This window comes from Panthera pardus, unplaced genomic scaffold, assembly GCF_024362965.1.
Source record: "Panthera pardus isolate Hobbes unplaced genomic scaffold, ASM2436296v1 HiC_scaffold_27, whole genome shotgun sequence".
NCBI classification, from domain to species: Eukaryota; Metazoa; Chordata; class Mammalia; order Carnivora; family Felidae; genus Panthera; species Panthera pardus.
In genome coordinates this window covers 25,470,245-25,490,030 of record NW_026526843.1, presented here as the reverse complement: position 1 = coordinate 25,490,030, position 19,786 = coordinate 25,470,245, and the positions used below count along the sequence as shown (strand labels likewise).

At 40.4% G+C, this 19,786-nt stretch overlaps 1 protein-coding gene across 6 annotated transcripts in view; it reads right to left on the bottom strand.

Moving 5' to 3' along the window:
- TENM1 (teneurin transmembrane protein 1) overlaps positions 1-19,786 on the bottom strand; it is a 781,688-nt gene that overhangs the window by 333,341 nt on the left and 428,561 nt on the right. For 5 of the 6 annotated variants that reach the window (XM_019438138.2, XM_019438139.2, XM_053892078.1 and 2 more), the window contains one exon: positions 8,351-8,591. In XM_019438138.2, coding sequence (XP_019293683.1) covers positions 8,351-8,591 — 241 coding nt within the window. Of the gene's footprint in view, positions 1-8,350; positions 8,592-9,049; positions 9,211-19,786 lie in introns of those variants that run through there. The other variant, XM_019438140.2, reaches the window with a different exon arrangement.

Sequence of the window (19,786 nt, the reverse complement as noted above, 5' to 3'; positions counted from 1 at the left end):
GAAACTAAAATGAGTGTGCAAATCACATGTGAGATCTAAAATAACCCTTGTAACAACATTATGACAATGAGTGTTATTAACCCAGTTTCAAGGTCAGGGAGCTAAGGTTCAGAAAGGCTAAATAATTTTCCCAAGTACAGACAGCTAATAAGGAACAAATTCAAACCCAAACTCACATCTGTTGGTTTCTACAATTGAAAGTCTTAACCACTCTTCCAACTGTTATGAAGAAGGCACAACATTGTACCACTAAAGGTATATAATAGCTTTGGAAGGGAAAAAAAGACTTTCTGGAAAAGAATCAGAATAAAAGGATCTTCAAACTGAAGTATATCCAAGGACGAGTCTCTGGGTAAGGAAAGAGAATATGGCAATTTAACAGCAGGAATTTCAGAATGAAATTTTGATTTCTGGATCATAGCTTAAAAATTATGGACTTTTGGTTCGAGAATGATTATTTCTTCTTAGTATTAAAAGGAATATATTTGCTCATAACCAGACAACCTAGTAAAGAGGGTTTAAATGGCAATGGAGGGGTGCCTGGGAGGCTCAGTCAGTTAAGCGTCTGACTCTTGATCTCGGCTCAGGTCATGATCTCATGGTTCATGAGATTGAGCCCCACATCAGGCTCTGCACCGAAAGTGCAGAGCCTGCTTAGGATTCTCTCTCCCCCTCTTTCTCTGTCCCTTCCCCACTCTCCCCTCCCTTTTTCTCTCAAAATAAATAAATAAGCATTTAGAAAAAACTAAACTGTTAAAGCAGTTTGGGGAAATAATACTATCCTTTAATAAGTAAATAAATAGGCAACAAATGGCAAATGGAGGAAGAGGGAGAGGAAGAATAGAAAGAATAACACTTAATATTACTGAATTGGTAACTGGTGACGATGCATGACTTTGAGTAGACTTTTCCTTCATTTTGCACCTAATGCTGTCCCATGGTTTTATTATTAATTACATGTATTAGTAGTAATAAATTACTTTCAGGTCATTTTCTCAGGAAAATCTCTACTTTCCCATTTCCCTCCCTCCACACTTCCTCTGGGTTAGATCTACCACCTCCAAGTGTTCTGACCTTGGAAGTACTTCAATTTAATAAAGCACTTATGATACTGTTATTTATTTCACTTTGCCTTCTTTTTTTTTCAATTTTTTTAAAGTTTGTTTATTTTTGAGAGAGAGAGACAGAGTGCATGGGGGGGTGGGGGCAGAGAGAGAGGAAGACACAGAATCCGAAGCAGGCTCCAGGCTCCAAACTGTCAGCACAGAGCCCGACGCGGGGCTCGAACTCACAGACTGCGAGAGCTGAAGTTGGACACTGAACCGACTGAGCCACCCAGGTGCTCCTCACTTTGCCTTCTTTACTACAGAAAGTGGTTGAACATAAAGACCCTGGCCCTGTATACAGCCAAGGTTCAAAGTCTGACCTGGATCTGCTCCTTCCTACCTGTGGGATTTTTCAAAGTTCTTTAACCTGTCCTTACCTCAGTTTCCTTACCACTCAGTTGAAGATGGGGACACTAATAGTATCTACCACACGGAGTTATTTTAAGGGTTAAAGCAACTGATTTATGAAGACCCAGAATGGTGTCCAGCAGGTAGCGATGCTATATATTTAGCTATCATTATTATTACAAGTACTATAAGCTTCTGGAGTATGTGGGCTCTTATTCCTCATAGTAGCTGTAGTGCATGACGAATAATCAGTAAATGTTTGCTGAATGCCTTGCTGTGCAGGGAATGCTTAATAATCCACAGACTGAGAGGTATACGTGAATATTAGATGTTTTTAGAGCAGATTAAAGCTAATGTGGCTCTCTGAACTCTGGTGATTCTGAATTCTCCTCTTTGCCAGCATGTCAGTACCAGATTCGTATATCAAAAATAATGTTTATTGTATACTTTATGTTAAAAATAATGTTTATTGTATACTTTCTATGTGCCCAGCTCTGAGGAGACAGTCTACGTGGATTATCTTATTTGGTTCTCAGAACAAGCACACAAGGGAGGATCTGTCATTTCCTACATCGGACAGATGGGGAATTGAGGCCCATGGAGGGTAAGTGACGCGTCCCAGTTCATGACCATATTAAGTCACTCGGTCCAGTGCTGTTTGAGCGCACACACTGACACACATCACCCAGACTCTCCATCTTCATCTTTGGCAATGTGCCCATCTTTCCAGGTTGTGAAAGATGCATCTCTGACTCCGCTGCAAAAAAGATCATCCAAGAAAAGGCTTAGAGGAGGAGCTGGAAAGGCTGATCTCTGAGTAAGGGAGGGCTCAGGGCAGGACATAATCCTGAACGTAGTGGGTAGTGGGGGAATTATTTCTATGAATGACAGAAGGCAGGGAAGAATCTAAAAGGCGTTCTGTAGATTTATCACAGGGCAGTCTTACAAAGCCTCATAGACATGTGCGGTCAAAACCTAGGGGAGGGAATGGTTCTAATGATTGGAATTTGGTGGTTGCTATAGATTGAATGTATCCTCCCAAAATTCCTATGTTGAAACCTAACTTCCAGCGTGTTGGTATTCTGAGGTGGAGCCTTTAGGAGGTGATGAGGTCGTGAGGGTGGAGCTCTCATGAATGGAAAACCCTAGAGAGCTCCCTTGTCTTTTCTGCCATGTGAGGAGACAGTGAGAAGATAGCAGTCTATGAAATAGGAAGTGGGCTCTCACCAGACACCAGATTTGCCAGTGCCTTAACCTTAGAGTTCCCAGCCGCCAGAACTGTGAGAAATAAATCCCTGCTGTTTAAAGAACCCAGTCTATGGCATCTTTGTTACAGCAGTCTAACTGGACTAACACCGTGGTGAAAGAGTATATTCTATTTGAAAGCATGCTAAGAGAAAAGTGAAGGGTTGTCGTGTTTACCTGGGGAGAGCATGAACATAAGGGTAGAAACATCTTTAATTAGATGAAGACAAAAATAGAAAGGGACAAAAGTAGAGCTGTTTCTTGTGTATAATAACTATCGGTATTATTATTCTAACATTTATCAAGTGTTTACTATATGCCTGCCTGCTTGAAAATACACTGCAGATATTAACTCCTTTAATCCTTACAACGACTTTATGAATAGATGCTACTGTCATCCGTACTTTCCAGATGAGAAAACTGAGGCGTGGCAATGTTACATAATATGTCCAAGTTCATACAGTTAACAGATGGTGGATCAGGGAGTCTACAATAAGCCACTTGCCCAGTTGGAGGAATACATACCACAAAAGTGCCCTAAGAGTAAGGTGAAATAAACATGAGTGATTTCAACTCCAAAGACATCTGCTAGATGCATCATTTAATCAAGGCAGGTATGTGACAGGTCCCCCACCTCCCTTGTTGAAAACTCTACCTCCTAGAAGGTAAAGAAATTAAGGATATTTGCTTCTCTCACTGAGTAGAAAAGAGAAACTGGTGAGTTAAGGTGATAGGAACATTTCAAGAAAGCAACCATTTTAGCTTAAGAGTCCCTAAGATACACTATGAAGCAAAACCCTAGACTTCAGGAAAGCAGTTCTTTAAAGTGAAGTCAGTATGATTCCACACCCTGAGATATTTCAAAAAAGGAGATGGATTAAGAGTTGGAAAGGTCTGGGCCTACTGGGCAGCTCAGTCAGTTAAGGGTCCGACTTCAGCTCAGGTCATGATCTCACAGGGTCTGTGAGTTCGAGCCCCATGTCGGACTCTGTGCTGACAGCTCAGAGCCTGGATCCTACTTCGGATTCTGGGTCTGCTTCTCTCTCTGTCTGTCCCTTCTCTGCTCTCTCTCTCTCTCTCAATAAAGATTAAAAAATTAAAAAAAAAAGAGTTGGAAAAGTTTCTTGCTTATTGAAACCAGTATGCCTGTACTGGGTGCTCTCCATTCAGTTTAGATTTCCAAAGAACACTTAACAAAAGAAAGAGATGAAAATCAAGGATAAATAAATGTAAGACAGTGTGATGAAAATAATGCTAAGAAAGTTCATACACCAAATGAGCCTGAAGCTTGAAAAAAAAAAACTACTAAAGATGACAGAAAGTTGTTGGGTTGTTCTTAGATATATGTTTAGATTATGGATTGGATAGATGTGTAACTCATGCAATGCTATGGCATGACCGAGATCAGGGAGGCCTTCTCAATGACTAGTCTTCCCTGTGGAAAAGAATGATCATAGACTTAAAAGGGTAAAGTAAACATCAGTAAACCATAAACTGAAGTCTAAGATAGTCAAAGTGTTCCTAAGAAGGCACTCAACTGTTCTGAATGAATTAAAATTCTATCCCGGGAGTGGTGACAAGTCTTATAGATTTTATTGCCTAGTCTTAGTTGCTAAAGTTTCAGGACTGTGGTGTGGGTGATAGGTGTCAGAAGACCGGAGACAGCAAACATTGGCTTTGGTTTTTAAAAGGAACAGGAAGCGCATGAGATCTTTAGACTAGACCAACGGATATCATGTTGACTGAGTGCACAATTCTAGAACATGTTATTACAAGGAAGATTTGTAAGCACTTTTTAAAAAGATAGTAACCATGAGAAGGCAGCACAAATTCTCCAAGAACAAGTCATGTTAGACAAATCTCATTTCATTTCTATTTTTGACATGGTTTTTGGATTGGCAGATCAGTAAAAATGTAGGCATACTGTATCTGGATATCAGCAAAGCATCTGACGAGGTCCCTCATCAGATGCCTGTGAACAAGGTGGGAGAAATGTGGGTTGTGTGCTAGCAAAACAATGTTGCTTGATGGACAAGCGTCAACCCACAGGAAGGATTCCACTGGCTTGCCACAGAGCGCTGACCTTGATCTTGTCCCAGTAATGACTCACCTAGAAATGAGGAAAGCATACCTCACAAAACTGCAGATGACACAATTATGGGAGCAATACAATGCAAATACCTCGTGTGGCAGAATTAGAATTCAATTACATCTCCACAAGCTAACAAGGTGAAAGCAAATGAAGCCCAGTCAAGGCTCTAAACGTATTCCCACCTGCCTCCCATCCCAAACACACAATTAAAAAAGCTCCAACTATGTAAGTTTAGAATAAAAGTGGCTTAGCCTCAGAACTTGTGAAGAAGTTTTAAGAGTTTGGTTACTAAGCGTTCTCAACAATGTATCGGTAGTGTTACGTAGCCACAAAAAAAAGCTGACGTTGGCACGGACAGCATTAACAGAAGTATTTAGTTTAGAACAAAGGAGACAACTGATTGTTGGTAATAGCACAAATTTCTGAACGAGTCAATCGAGGTGATTGCTGAGAGTCCCATCTAAGGTACATCAGCTCTGCTACCCACCCTTGCTCAAGGGGCAGCCGTAGGTGGCCATGCTGTACGTTTAATTACATAGAAAAAGGTGGCCCTTTTTCTCCCTTGGCCTCACCTGACTGAGAGAATACTGTTGTCTCCCCTTATCCAAGGGGGATACATTCCAAAACCCTCAGTGGATGCCTGAAACCACAAATAGTACCAAACCCTATATATACTAGGTTTTTTCCTACACATACCTATGATAAAGTTTCATTTATATATCAGGCACATTAAGAGATTACCAACAACAATAATAAAATAGAACAATTATAACAATATATTATAAGAAGTTATGTGAACGTGGTCTTTCTCTCAAAATGTCTTACTGTACCGTACTCACGCTTCTTGTGGTGATGGGACACGATAAAACGCCTACGTGATAAGATGAAGTGAGGGCAATGACGCAGTGTGTGAAGCTACTACTGACCTTCTGACGATAAGTCAGAAGGAAGAACATCTGCTTCCAGACCACGGTGGAGCGTGGGTAACTGAAAGTGCAGAAAGGGGCAACTGCTTTATCTTGAAAAGATGTTCTCAATTATTTGAGGTGACCTGAACGAACTCTGCACCTTGCCACCAAGGAGTCTAATAACCACCCCCACCCCCAACCTGCATTCAGCCCTGGCCATGACACTTCAAGAGGAGTTTGGTCAGCAGTGTGGAACTGTGCTCTAACGAGACCAGGCTGGAGGATTTGAAACCAGCCGATGTGAGGAAACGGTGAGGGAACTGGGGAGACATTTACGTCAGAGAAGTACGGAATCAGGAACGGTGAAGGGCCATCGGGTGTGTGAGGGATTTTATTTATTCTGTGAGATCGCAGAACCAGATCTGGGAGAAATGTTAAGAGGTGGGAGATTTCGGTTCAGTAGGAATCCTCCCGGAGTTGCTGGAGGTGGAATGGAATGCCTCAGGAATGAATCAGTTACCTATTTTGGAGCCATTTAAGCCGAGGCAGGTGACCACTTAGTAAGGACAGCAGTACTACCTTTGAATTGTTTAATGCTTTGCAGTGTATGAAGCACTTTCTGCCACACCAGCTTGATCTTCCACACACATCGAGACGGGCATTTTTACATTCATTTTCACAGCTGAGGAAGCTGAGGCTCAGAGAGGTTATGTTACACAGCTCATGAGTAAGTGCCAGTGTGCCCACAGAGATACCCTTTACTGACTGCATGTGAAACAAACACTTGAAAGGATATATTTGGAAAACCCTAGCTCATCAGGCTGATGGGGTTTCTAGGTTTGTAGAAAATTTGTCTTTGTGATACTGAATATATTCCCAAATGTACTAAAAAGGTACTTTCTGCACAATCTCACATGAAAACTTATGTTCTTCTCTGCGTCTTAAGAAGCTGAGACCAATTAATACATTCCTTGCATAGATACAGAAGGTCCGTGGGTGCAGTTTGTGCAAACATGCCTAGATGTACATTTCAAATAAGAATAGTTTTCTCTCTCCATTTGCCTGGGCCCATTCCCCACCCTCCTTCCAGATTTCCTGTTATTTGGCTTCTTAGAGGGAAGGAAGTATGTTTTGCTTGTCATGATTGCTAGATAACCAGATTGCCCCCCCCCCCCCCACTGCTTCCTTAGCTCTCTATCACTAAGCCATACAAAGGAATTAAAAGAATGAGTACATTTTTAAAGAAGATGAGTAAATCACCAACATTAGCAAAATCTCCTTGAAGATACCCATTGTTCTCTGCTGCTCTCACTTCATTCACCACCCTCTCTCAATTAAAAAAAAAAAAAAAAGAAACGATACACAAACACTGTCACTAGTACAGTTCTCATTGGGTTATCTTCACCATCGGAGCTGACTGCTGTATTTTCTCTTGGGAGATAACAGAAATATCACTTTATGAATCTATTTAATCTAGTAGTGATGGATGATACAGAATTTCCTGGATTTGAGCCATAATGCTCTCAGTTTGTTGGTGATGACATACTCACTGATGCCATGGCTGGCATATAACTTAATATGCTAAGAAAAAAATAAGCAGTCTTATAATGTCGGTTTATTAGTCCTCCCCTTTCCATTCCAATTCCCAAATATTGGGACAGAAATTGATCAGAGTTGACACCACACATTGCTTATCAAGTGATATATTATACCCCTTGTTTACATACAAATGTGCTTAGAAAAAGCTTCAGTATCAGGTCCAAATAAGGCGTATAGAAGGCAAGGGGCAGTCCTTGAATTTAAAAGATTAACAAAATAATATGTTTTATTAGGTAATGTTTTTCTATGTAATGTTTAATACGTAACATTTTTCTAGGTAATGTTTACTAGAAAGTTGGAATTGTTTTAGTTTAAGATGAATAATTTCTCATTTAATTGCATCTAGTGCTAACGTCTATTCTACAATGGGGGAGCGTAGAACTTTAATCCCATGACAGAGATTTGAGGAATGACTCTGAAAACCCAAATACATGAAGTGCTGGAAAAACAGAGGCAAACTTTTTGGTCAAAAGACCAAACTTCACCCTAAAGGCAGGATCGAGTTTTTAAAAGGACACACGGACCTCCAGTTTATGAAGGTCCTTTTTTAAAAGGTTCTTTTTAAAAAGGTTGTTTTAAAATTCCTTTTTTAAAAACTCTGAAGTCAGCTTACTTTTCGAAAGAATCTTACAATAAAACCCGAAGTATCGCCGTTCCTCCAACTGTGTCTGGATTTTCCTGTAATGTTGCAATTTCTTGCAACAGGGTACAACTGCCTTTTACTTTGAGGATGCAGATGATAGTTTAGATAATTGCTTCGTTTCCTAGGTTTTTGTGGATGGCTGCCCGTGGGGGGTTTATGCATCTGTGTTTCATCTTTCCACGTGAACCTGATCTCGTCCATGTCTGTGAGCATGCCTGAATCCAGACATGTGTGCCCGCGTGCACGTCTCTGCTTATAGGGGTCTGCCTTTTGCCCGAGCCTCTGGGGGTGTATCCCTGCGTGCATTTGTGTGTCGCTGCAGATGTCTACGGTGACATGAGTTTCTGCGCTCAGTGGCATCATCCTCTGCCAATCTTTAAGTTACTGGGATCGATAAGAGCTCAAGTACCTGGTCTCCAATGGTATGTTGCTATTCAAGACCCAGCTGTTATGCAGATGAACAGAATCCTGTGTACTGGTTGGGGGAGCTGGAGCAGCTGGGCTGGGCTGGCTTCGGGTAGTCATCGATCTCCTCTGAAGAGAGTCGGCTGCAGGGGGTGGTTTCCTGGCGCAGGTGCACGCATGCGGAGGCGGTGGTGGAGGCGGGAGGGGTCTGAAGGTGAACTGGTTGTGTGGGCTGCTCTGCATGTCTAAAGAAAAGAGAAGAACACAAAATAGAGACTTACTCTCCCACTTGGCAGTCAGGGAAACACAGCTTGTCAGACTCAGGATTTCAGAATAATATAACCTGTGGGATGGGGGCAGAGTTTTAAGTTCAGTCTATCTGTAAAAATGTCACTTAACTTACAAAAACACGTGCAGCACGCTTCTGAAATGTGAAACATTCACAGTTGCATTTGCATGTAAATTCTTCAGGGCTATAGCAGCTAAGAAGTAAATGAGGCTGCCTCACACAATTTGTCATAGTTTCTGCTACCGAACAAATAAATCATCAACAAGACACTAAGTTACAGAACAGAAGTGAGCCGATTTCCATCAGTTGCAAAAGTCTCACTTCGGAAAATACCAGTGAAAGGCACAAATTTGTTGCGAGAAAAAAAATCATCCGACACTTCAAATAAAAGTATAAGGCCACCTTCTGGCTTACCTCGGGAAAGGATGCTAGCCTGCCTACACAGGAGCAAATCCGTGCTTCAGAGAAACAGCTCTCGAGTGTGTAACTCGACTGCGTGAAATGCATCTCTTTGCCAGCCCCCAACTAAGAAACAGTGCTGCTTGGAAAAGGCAGGCTAAAAGGAGTTTGCTCAGGTTATTATATAGATTTCCATGGCCACGAAAAGCTCAGTCCACCCCCTCCCTCCACCTGCCACACCTTTCTAGGAGCTCTGCCATATTAGCAGCAGCCTAGGCAGAAGGGAAACCATGTAGCAGGGGCAGCCTGGGACCACGGTCCTCAGACTTCTGTTGTTGCTGTTGTTTGGTATTTTTCCACTGTTTTCCTGGCAGGCACATGTATAGACAGTGAGTTAGGATTTGGCCCATGAGAAATGCCCCAATTAAACCCCTTTGAAAAGGAATCACTATCGTAGCTGATAGCCACCTCTCTTCCACGGGAGAAACATAATAGATGTCAAGTGATCTCTTGTAACACCAGCACGTTCTGGATAAACTTTGTAGACAGCATGGCTTTGTCCCACCTCCCAAATGACTGAGAGTTGAAAAGCAGAAAAATGCCAGAGGCTTTCCATGCCTAGCAAAGGGCTCAGCTGGTTTGTGCTGAGACTCGCTTTGCAGCGGCTGATCACAGGGAAAAAAATAACTTCTTTCCATCCTTCTACCTCAAACTTGAAGTTTGAAGACACTGGCATGGTTTTCATATTTCAAAATGATACTGGTTCCCCAAGAGCATGACAAATTCTTGGCTGTGTTTTCTACTATAGATGGCTCTCCCTTTAAATATCCTTGCTGTGTGAAAAAGGGAATTGTACAAAAGATAGATAGGGAGGGGAGTAGTGATCATTCATTTTATACAAAATATTCCACTAGATAGTCAGCTACCCTTGTATATTTAAAAGGAACTAAAATGCTTCATGAATTTTTGAAATCAACCCCATTATTCCAGGTCCGGCCCAAATCCCATATCCACTAAAAATATCATCACAAGCACTTAACATCTCATTAATTTTTTTAAACCTCTGGGCTCATACTCACAACCATAACTAGAAGCATGCTCTCCATCTTTGGGACTCAAAGAAGCATTGAATGCTAGAAGCCAAAAGACCTTTCACTTTGCAGATGAGAAAACTGATGTCTAGAGGACTGTTTGTCCAGGGACACTTGGCGTGGCCCAACCTAGAACCCATATCTCCAGACTCTCCGGCCAGTGCTCCACGCGCTACCCTGTGGATCTCTGTCACATGAGCTCTCTTTACCTCCTTAAGATTTAGAGACACAGAACCCTCCACATCTCCGGGATTTTTCACTTGCGACATACCACTTTACACCGTGACTATTTGTTCATATGTCTGCTTCCCTCCTTAGATCCTATCTCCTTCAGCGTCAGAAGGAAGGCGGTTGGGTGTAGTGGTATGCAGCCCTGCACACGCAAAGAGCACAGGATTTGGGAGGATGGCAATCCTGGGTTTGAATTCTGCCTCTGCCATTTCGAAACGTTAACTTCTCATTTGTGAAGGGGAGATAAGAATCCTTTCCCCTAGCCATTAAGCTTAATTCATGTCAAATGTGCTTGGACATAGTGCGTCTGTCAGTGACTACTTGTTTATTGAATGCAGTAGAAGGATGAAACTTCCAGGCTGGAAATGACCACAGGGATAACCCAGTGCAGCATTCCCTCCTCCCCTCTCCATTTTACAGACGAGGAACCCAAGGCTCAGAAAGGTGAAGTGACTTGTTCAAAGTCACTCAACTTGCATGAATTTGCCTGCCTCTGTCTGATGATTCCTGGCCAAGTACTCTTTCCACGTGCCATTTCAGGAAATAAGTATGATTCTCTTCTTGATTTTAACATTTATTATTCTTATCGTAGCTTGGGCCCCTGGGTTTGCAGTATTACAGTATCCCCTTGCTTTCCTGTGTTTTTGTCTTATCTACCAAAATAGACTGTGTATTTCTTAGAGCAAGACCACCTTCTACTTCTCTTGCATGTCACATGAGCACGGTGCTAGGTACAGAGTAAGATCCCTGAAAACTTTTATTTTGCTCCCCCACTGGGACCTAGAGAACCACCCTCAGTGTACCCTGGGCTCTTTCATTCTGATGTGGACACTGGGTAACTATTTGACAGTTCACTGAGCAGTAGGTCTCCCCCTTGTTGGTCTCAGTGAAATCTCTCCCACAGCCATGGGGAAGGACAAGGATACCCTTCCAAAGAGGGCGCTTAAAATCATGCCCCTCCAAGGCGTGAAACGGGCAGCAGAGACACGCCACAGATTTGCCATCTAAATCAATGAATTTAATGATGCAAGCAAGGGAAACAGGGTGGGAGTCCAGAGTCAGAAGAAGAAAAGGAATCAATTTTAGGTGTCGGGTCCGGAATACCGCCAAAGGACACGTGACATCTATTAGCTTAATCAGTAAGTGTTTGTGTCAGTACAGTTGTTCAAAAGATGGAAAGTCTCTATTCAGTACAATTGTTCAAAAGAAAGAATCACTCATTCTCATCTGGATTTATTACTTGCTGGATTGCCTCAAAATCTGGGCAAATTCCTTATTATGAAAAACGATAAAAATTCTACTTCGTTCAAAAGTACAGTTGTGGTATTATTAGAACATATCATACCATTTCTGCTGCAGGTAGAACTACCTTCTATAGTTATTTCAAATATATGTGTGTGTGTGTGTTGATTTAGATGTATTTTATTGTGTATTTTTGTTTCTACATTTTCAACATGCAGAGGTTTCCCTGCTTGTTCATATTGTCTTTAAAAGCTTTCACAATATTGGATTACTGCATTGAGTGGAATACATCCAGACCTTAAGCCCTTATGAAACGCAAATGATGTCAGCTTCATTCTTTTTTTTCACCTCGGGAAAAAGATGGAGAATGAACTGGTTCCCTCCCAAATGAAGTAATTTAATCCTTGGGCTCCATGAAATGGGATTTCCCAACATTAAACACTAATGAAAACTACATTAGGGTACACTGTCAGGAGCTCTAGAACACCAGTTCCAAGGGGTGAAGAGTCACATGAACTCACTTCCAGATGTATCTGGCAACCATACATTTCTGTGCCCAAGAGAGAGACGCAAAGGAGAAGGGGGTGGGGGGGTGGGTAGTGATCATGTAAATGTGGATATCCAGACATACTTCTACAGCTTTCTGAAAGTAAATTAAGATTTCAGATGGAAAGGTCTAATTCACATAAAATACTTGGGCAGGATCCAGTTTCAGGTTGGAGGTTCTAAAATAACGTAGTAAGAAAATCTCTTGGGGGAGGGAAATTCCTCCAAAATGTATATGTAAGGCATTTTAGGCATGGCAGAACTGTTAACAGAAGTATAAACCTTCAGAAATGACATTGCCCTTGTCTCCAAAAGGTATATGGTGGTCCAAAAGAAAGTGGTCATGCATAGCTTTTTCTTTTTTAGTTAGAGAAACTCCTCACCGGAAATTAGAGTATCTCTACCCAGAAACACTGTGGGGGGACTGATCAAAGAGTTCATTAGGATGTTTTGCCCCCTATGCTTCATCAACACAGCTATAAGGTGTGTATAGCTATCAATTCAGCTATGAGGTGATGTTTGCATTTCTAACATTCAAGGCACTACACGCAAGATCATGCATTGGAAAAGGGCTCATGGGGAAGAGGAGTTTGGGGCACAAGACCTGAAGTCTGCTTATGAAAGTGTATGTCCCATGGGTTGTAACTTAGGAGTTACTGTGGAGTGATGGAAGGAGGGTTGTCTGAGTCCCACAGAAAGATCTACCCCCAGAGGTGGATGGGCGAGGCTCCTAACAACGTGGTGAACGAAGATAGCTGGCGGATACGTGCATTTGTGTATTCCTATGTGGTTCGTTCTGCTGGATGCAGTTTTCTGCCTTCCCCTAGTATTTCTAACAGATGAAATCGCACATATGCAGACATGAAATTTGTCTTATGTTCAAATTGTTCTCAAAGATACCAGTAGCCTGTGAACAAATTAATGTTTTCAAAACAAGAGCTGTAGCAGAACTGACTGTACATGGAAAATAATTTCCCATAAGTGTTAAAAAATAAATACTGTCATTAATACAGTAATGCCAAATGGATATTTTTTTTCCCTGAAAAATGTGACCAAAGTAGACACACGCTTAGTTTTCCCCAGATCTGTGTACTTAACTGATCAAACTTTTCTGTACCGATACTAGGACAATTTTTCCCCCAAAGTTACGATGCAGTGCTTCTGGCTAAAAGGAGCACATATATTCTCAGAGCTGTAGAAAAAGGTCGCAGGGAGTCAGAAAACATGTCTGCACTTCCTGGCCTTAAGTCTGTGTTTCATTACTTCACTGGCCAAACAGAAGACGGCTGGACGATACCTTGTCTGCGACTCTGGAATCGAAAAATTCCTGAAAACCCAGTTTTTTCCCCTAATTTACTTGGCAGCAAAGCCCGATGTAAACAGATATGAAGACGTTTATGGACTTTATTTCATTTGCAGAATTTTCATACTTTTAGCTGATAAAAGTATTGACAAATTTTATTAAAGGGTACTGGCCCACATCCCAGTCTGGGTGTTACATGATATCCAATGCATGCATGGCATCAGCTGTGTAAAATTGGAAAAATTCTAAATTTTGGAACAAAAGGACCCCAAAGATTTTTGATGAAGGATTATGGGAATGTATTAGTATTTAACCACCTCTCTGAACTCTTAGAAGGTAATATTAATTAATGCTTATGAAGGCCTTGGTAATCTACATGAGCACAGAACATCAAGGCACCAGGGGTTATTGCCATAACTACTTATGTCAAGTCTCTCGAGGCCAATTAGAAGCCTTTGGTTCCTTGGGTTGCTTTTCTGAGCTGTTCTCCCTCCTAGGCAGGAGAGAGGATAAAAAGAAAATGGTTTAAAAGAAAGAGATGAGGTTTATTATTAATATTAACTATTACTACTAATTCTAAATGTGTATTACCACTTTATAGTTCTTCACTTGCCACGAGGCACTTTCACAACCTGGGAGGAGGTGGTTTATAAATTCGCATGTTATGGCTAATATCCATTACCTTGATAGTGCTCAGTGATCACCAAATTAGTCTTAAGTGTATCTGGCTGTGGACATTTCTGTTCTCAACTGTATAATTATTATTAGAGGCTCAAAGAATATGGAGGTAAGAAAATTGGTTTTCAGAAGAAAATTGAGTCAACAAGTATACCTTACCACTTTTCTGGCTCAAATAATACTGCTTTAATATTAACGTACCGACAGCCTTTAATACAAGCAGATCCATTAGTTATATAAACCATTAGATTGAGAACAGAAATAAAGTCTATTAAACAGCCAATGTCTACTAGATACCTGTGCGTATGTATGGGTATGTGTACGGGCGAGCCACAGACAACAAGAGAAAGAGGTAGGAGAGAGAAACAGAGAAGACAATTGGCAATTAAAACACATGACTGAAGAAGAAGAGTCACAGAAGATCTGGGGGAAAGGCCAACAATAAGTAAGGTTTTCCAGTTTACATGGTTTCAATCTGGTTCTAGGTTACTGCACTGTTGTCCAGGGTATCAGTTGAGGACTTTGAATGGTTCTCTTCCTAAGAAAGCAAGTCAGAGAGTATGTTCTATTAATTTTTGTCAGTTAGGTGGATGTCTGTTACAACCACTGGAAAAAAAGGTCAACACTGAAGCACCTATAATCCTGTGACATGTTTGCGCTGAAACTCGTATTTATGCTTCAGTCTCTCCATAAACTGATGCTTATCTTCAAAGGATGAGCTGGTCTACCTCCAGAAAGTTTAAACTTCCCATTTTCTAGGTCTCATTAATCTCTTTTCCTGTTCTATGTGTTCTACAAGCATAATATTGGGCCGAATATCCATAAGGCAGCCCTCCCCCAACCTATTTGTCCCTATCTGTTATAGGGGGGATCCAACTGTGCTGTGCGCTGTTGGCTTTTCATAGTGCAATTAGTCAGTCTTACGAATAATAGTCAATATTGTTGCCATTAAGTGGCTGGTTTGTTAACTCAGTCAACTCTCTGACATAGATTAAGACTAACAAACTAGGACTTTACAATCAAGAAAAAAAGGAAGATCTGTGGCTAAATGCTGTTTGGCTTAAATTATTGAAGTAAATGTTCAAACTACCTAAACTTCTTGGCTGTGAAAACACAGGATGGCTACATCTCTGCTCATATTTTCAGAGTCGTCTGGCAATGTTAGAAAAGAAAAGAAAAGTGAAGTCAACACATTTGTTACCTATTCGTTTTTCTAAGTAGAATGGTAAAAGAGCTCTACTTTATAGTAGGATTTGGAATTTCAAATGTCAAGTTCTAAATATTAATATATGGTATTAATTAACAATGAAAATTAGTGGTTGGCCAAAGCCTTTTTCACTGTGGTCTTGAAGGAAATTCTATTATCCATTATGTACCAGGAAACAAGAAATAGATAATTGCCCTGTTTTATCTTATGCTGACAATGATGCTGTGACTTCCATTATTAGGCAGTGAAGTATATCAAAAAGAAAATATAAAAAAGTAATGATCCTTAAAAGTTCATATTTACTTTATCCGCAAACTAAAGTCATATGTAGGTATTTCAGTTATTTTCAATCCCCAAGTTCATTATTTATTTCCAAGTAGGTAATGGAGGGTTATGAATTAATTGACAGTGAATCATTTAATAAATTAGCTAATAACAGATGTTCTGGAATTTTACAAAGTTTTCATTTTCAGAGCTTTTTTTTTATTATTAGACTATTACAAATGGTCACCCTGTATTTGTTCAAAATGCAATGGATGAAAATCATTCTAATGTTATTTATGAAAATGAAACTCTGTTCGGAGCACAAATCAAGAAAACATTATGACTGTGTCTAAAGCTCGAAGAAAAATATTTTTCATGCTACCATATGTTAAATAATGAGGGCAAGCTATATTAAGAGTAATAAAAAGCAAAAAGTAAAAAACAAAAAAAAATCCTACAGGATAAAAACAAAGCATGGAGAACTAGGGAAGGCAGGGAAGGTTTTAGCCCCTCCACCGCAAACTTTATTTCCAATAAAGACTGAAGAAAAAGTACCAATTATTAACACCATCATCTAACCAATAATGTCTGGCGATTTGGTGAGAAAGTTGCCCCATACCCTATAGTTCCTCTCCCCCAGCACAACTTTAGGAACAAAGGGGACCCAGGGACACCCAGTGGAGTGGTGGAGAGGAGTTCCAGCTTCTGCACTTGGGAACTGAACAGGTACGTAGCCCCCACCTGGGGCAGTGGGGAGAGAGCACTCTTACAGCAGTATTCGTAAGACCAAACAATTCTCACATTTCACCCACGATTTGCTCGAGTTCAGCAGTTCTCAGCTACAGGATCCAAACATACCAATGTTTTGCAATCACTCATTACCACAGTAGAGGACTAAAATCCACAAATAATTTATTTTAAAAATGATAGATGAGGGTGGATTCAAGGTGATACCTCTAACAGTGTCACCCTCACCGACTTCATTTGGATGTACTTTCCTGGATGGGAGAGAAAGGGGTGGGGTTCAGCTGGTGCTAGCAACAGGTACAACTCTGATTCCATAAACCATTTTAATCACTATATCCACTTGCTTGTAAAATTATTATACGCATGCCAAAAAAGAAAGTGGGACGGTGGGGGGGGGAAGATTGGGAACAAAACCCTTGGTATTCTCACAGGAGTGTTTTACACATGTACAGGTTATTCAAACATGTTGGGGCCCCAAAAATTGAGAACTGTGATTTTGATGTCTGATGGCAGAACACTACTGGCTGCCATCAACCTTTCTGCCTGATCTTTGGGTTACTGAGGGAGTCTCCTAAGAAGGCCAGAGTAAGTTTTATTTCCCGTCTGCAATCAAGCTATGCATCTCCTTGTCTTATGTCAGGATCTAGGTCTGAATCATCTTTATATCTCCCAGACACTTCACCCATAATTTTAGTCAATACAAGTTAAGAACTGTGTTTATTTGCAGATATAATTAATTTGAATAAATTCAAAATTTTTGTTTGAATTCAGTGAAGTTGATTTTTATTACAAAAGCAATTATAACAACTATGGTGTGAAAGAATGTTTTGTGACGCTAAATATCTTCCTTGATTGAATTCTTCCCATTCCTACTATCTGTTTTGGCATTGTGTGGGCACAGCTTGTAGCTGAAGTTTTCTGTCTGAAATGTTCATTGATTAATTCCCTCATTATTACAAATTTCCATTTTCCTGTTTTTCAACATGTTATTTTAGTGAGATGCTAAATAGAGGTATTTGTTGGAGAGGTGCCAGCATTAAGACATATTGCCAAGCCTTCCTTGTAAACTTTGCTTATGCTAAGCTATGCATATTTAACTCATTTTATTTTTCCTTCAAAATCTGATTCATTCCCTCAATTACATTACTGCTTATCTCCCTGGACTGCCTCCAATTTAACTAGGTCTTTATGGTTCCCCAAACAAAATGCAAGATTCTGGATGAACATCACCCAGAATACAAAAAAGTTATCTGACAAATTCTTTTGTAATGATGTCTTTTCACATGTAGCCTCAAATTACGTATAGATTGCACTTGAGACTTCATTAACTGGAAGATGGCTAATGAAGTCATGAGAAGGAAGCTCAATTAGGAAATATACTGATATATTGATATAGATGTGTCTGCCAGTGGATCAAGTGAAATGTCCATCAAAATGAGCAAATTAGTGGAATCTACTAATATAATGTTAGAATAAACTGAATACCTGGTGAATGCAGACAGGTTTCTCCCCACCCCCATCCCACTGAGATTTAAGGTATAGATAGATGCCTTAGGGGAAAAAAAAAAAAAAGCCTGTCTCAAGGAGAAGAAAGTCAGCCGGCACAAACAGAAGAAAAAATGAGAACGTATGTTGAAGAAACTATGAATACATGAGACTGTACTAATAAGTATAAATGGTAACCCTAGAAATTAAAGTATTGCATAGGAATACAGAAAGTTAACTCTTTAACAAAGTACTTTAACCAACATTAAGGTCATTTCAATAACTTTTTTCAAATGATTCTCAGGGGAAACATTTTATGTATGACAGAAGAGCTGCTGAGAGGGACAGAGGATTAAACACACATTGCTGATGTGAAGCTGTATGCAAAGAGACCTCTTGCGGTGCTTGAAATCAGTGAATGAGAGTGCATGGAAGCTCCTTCCTGTGTATTAATACTGGAGGTCGACACCACATCCCACGGAAGAGTGAGATCTGGGTTCACGGATGGGCGTGATGGAAACCTGGACTTGATTCAAGTTTGCTTTCCCTTTGGTTTACTCACCAACTGCAAGTAAGCACTGCAAGGAGATGAATAAAATTAGAATGCAGGCATGTGTACATGGCTCCACTTTGCGATCCTTGTACTTCACAAAGGCAAGCCTTGACTTGCTAGTCTTGGTAGCCTGCACAGAGTGAGATTTCTAACAGTGAAAGAACATAGTACTATGGGATTGTTGTCTTTTGTTAGCATTTGGAAACAGCTTACGTCAAGCATAGTTCTGTTACTCGGGAAGTGGTATCAGGCAGGCTTACCGTTCAGCTCCCCACTCTCCAAATTCTTGCTGTGGCAGCACTAGGGCAATTTTCCTCTATCTGTACACACAGTACAGGGCCTAGGTGTTTCCCACGCACTCTCACTCACAGGATTTCCATGGGCAAGTCAGGGCTTTCTAGTAGCGATCATCAAAAGTCAGCTGCAGGTCAAGGCATAGAGATATGTTATTACGGCTTATAACTTTCCAAAGAAATGATGGAGAAGCCGACGGAGAGAAGGAATTAAACCTAATTAGTTATGGAACACTTTGTATTCAGAAGTAGAAGACAGAGAGGAGAGTGTGTTGGTTTCATTTGTTTATGTTGAATGACACGACTCAAGCAGAGTATTTTCTCAACTACTAATCTACTTATGTAGAGGAACTCATCTCTATATGACTTGCTTAAATTAGCAAGTACTTCGTGACATTTCCAAATGACACAGTGGTTAAGTCACAGACATTAGGATCAAATCATTCTGGGTTTAAATCATAGCTCCGCTATTTGCCTTCAGTTTGATACTGAGCAATCAAACCTTTTCAAGCCTCTGCTTCTTCATCTGTAAAATCTCTCTTAATGTTTTTGTGAGAATGAAATGAAGTCACGTGTCTAAAGCACTTACTAGAGTGCCTGGCACATAGTAACCACTAAGTTAACAGTATTAAGTGAACGATCAGTTACTGAAGCCAGAAAAATCTATAAAATGCACGTACCATCGGGTAAGTAACCTAAGAGAAAACCTATCTGACTCCAGCATATTTGATTATTTAAAACTTCTCCATTACAGTTAAAAAAAATTTCACAATTTTCACACATTTCTTACTTTCTTCAAAACGGTTCTAAGAAGCTATTATTGAAGTCATGAGTCAATATAAGAACAGTTGACTCCTTTCCTGTTCCTCCAAGCCACACCAAACACTCTCTATTGATTAGCTTTCTCATTATGCTCTCAGTCCCTTTTACTTCAGATAACAGACTCTATTTCATGATTTTTATTTAAGTGCTCTGAGTGCATTCACTTGCCTTTCCCCCTATACTAAATGATTTGGGGGTATACATGCATTTCTAAAGTACTTACTGCAGTAACACCTTGGGACTTTAACATTAGAGCAAAGGATATGAAGAAAAACCATTTTCATGAATAC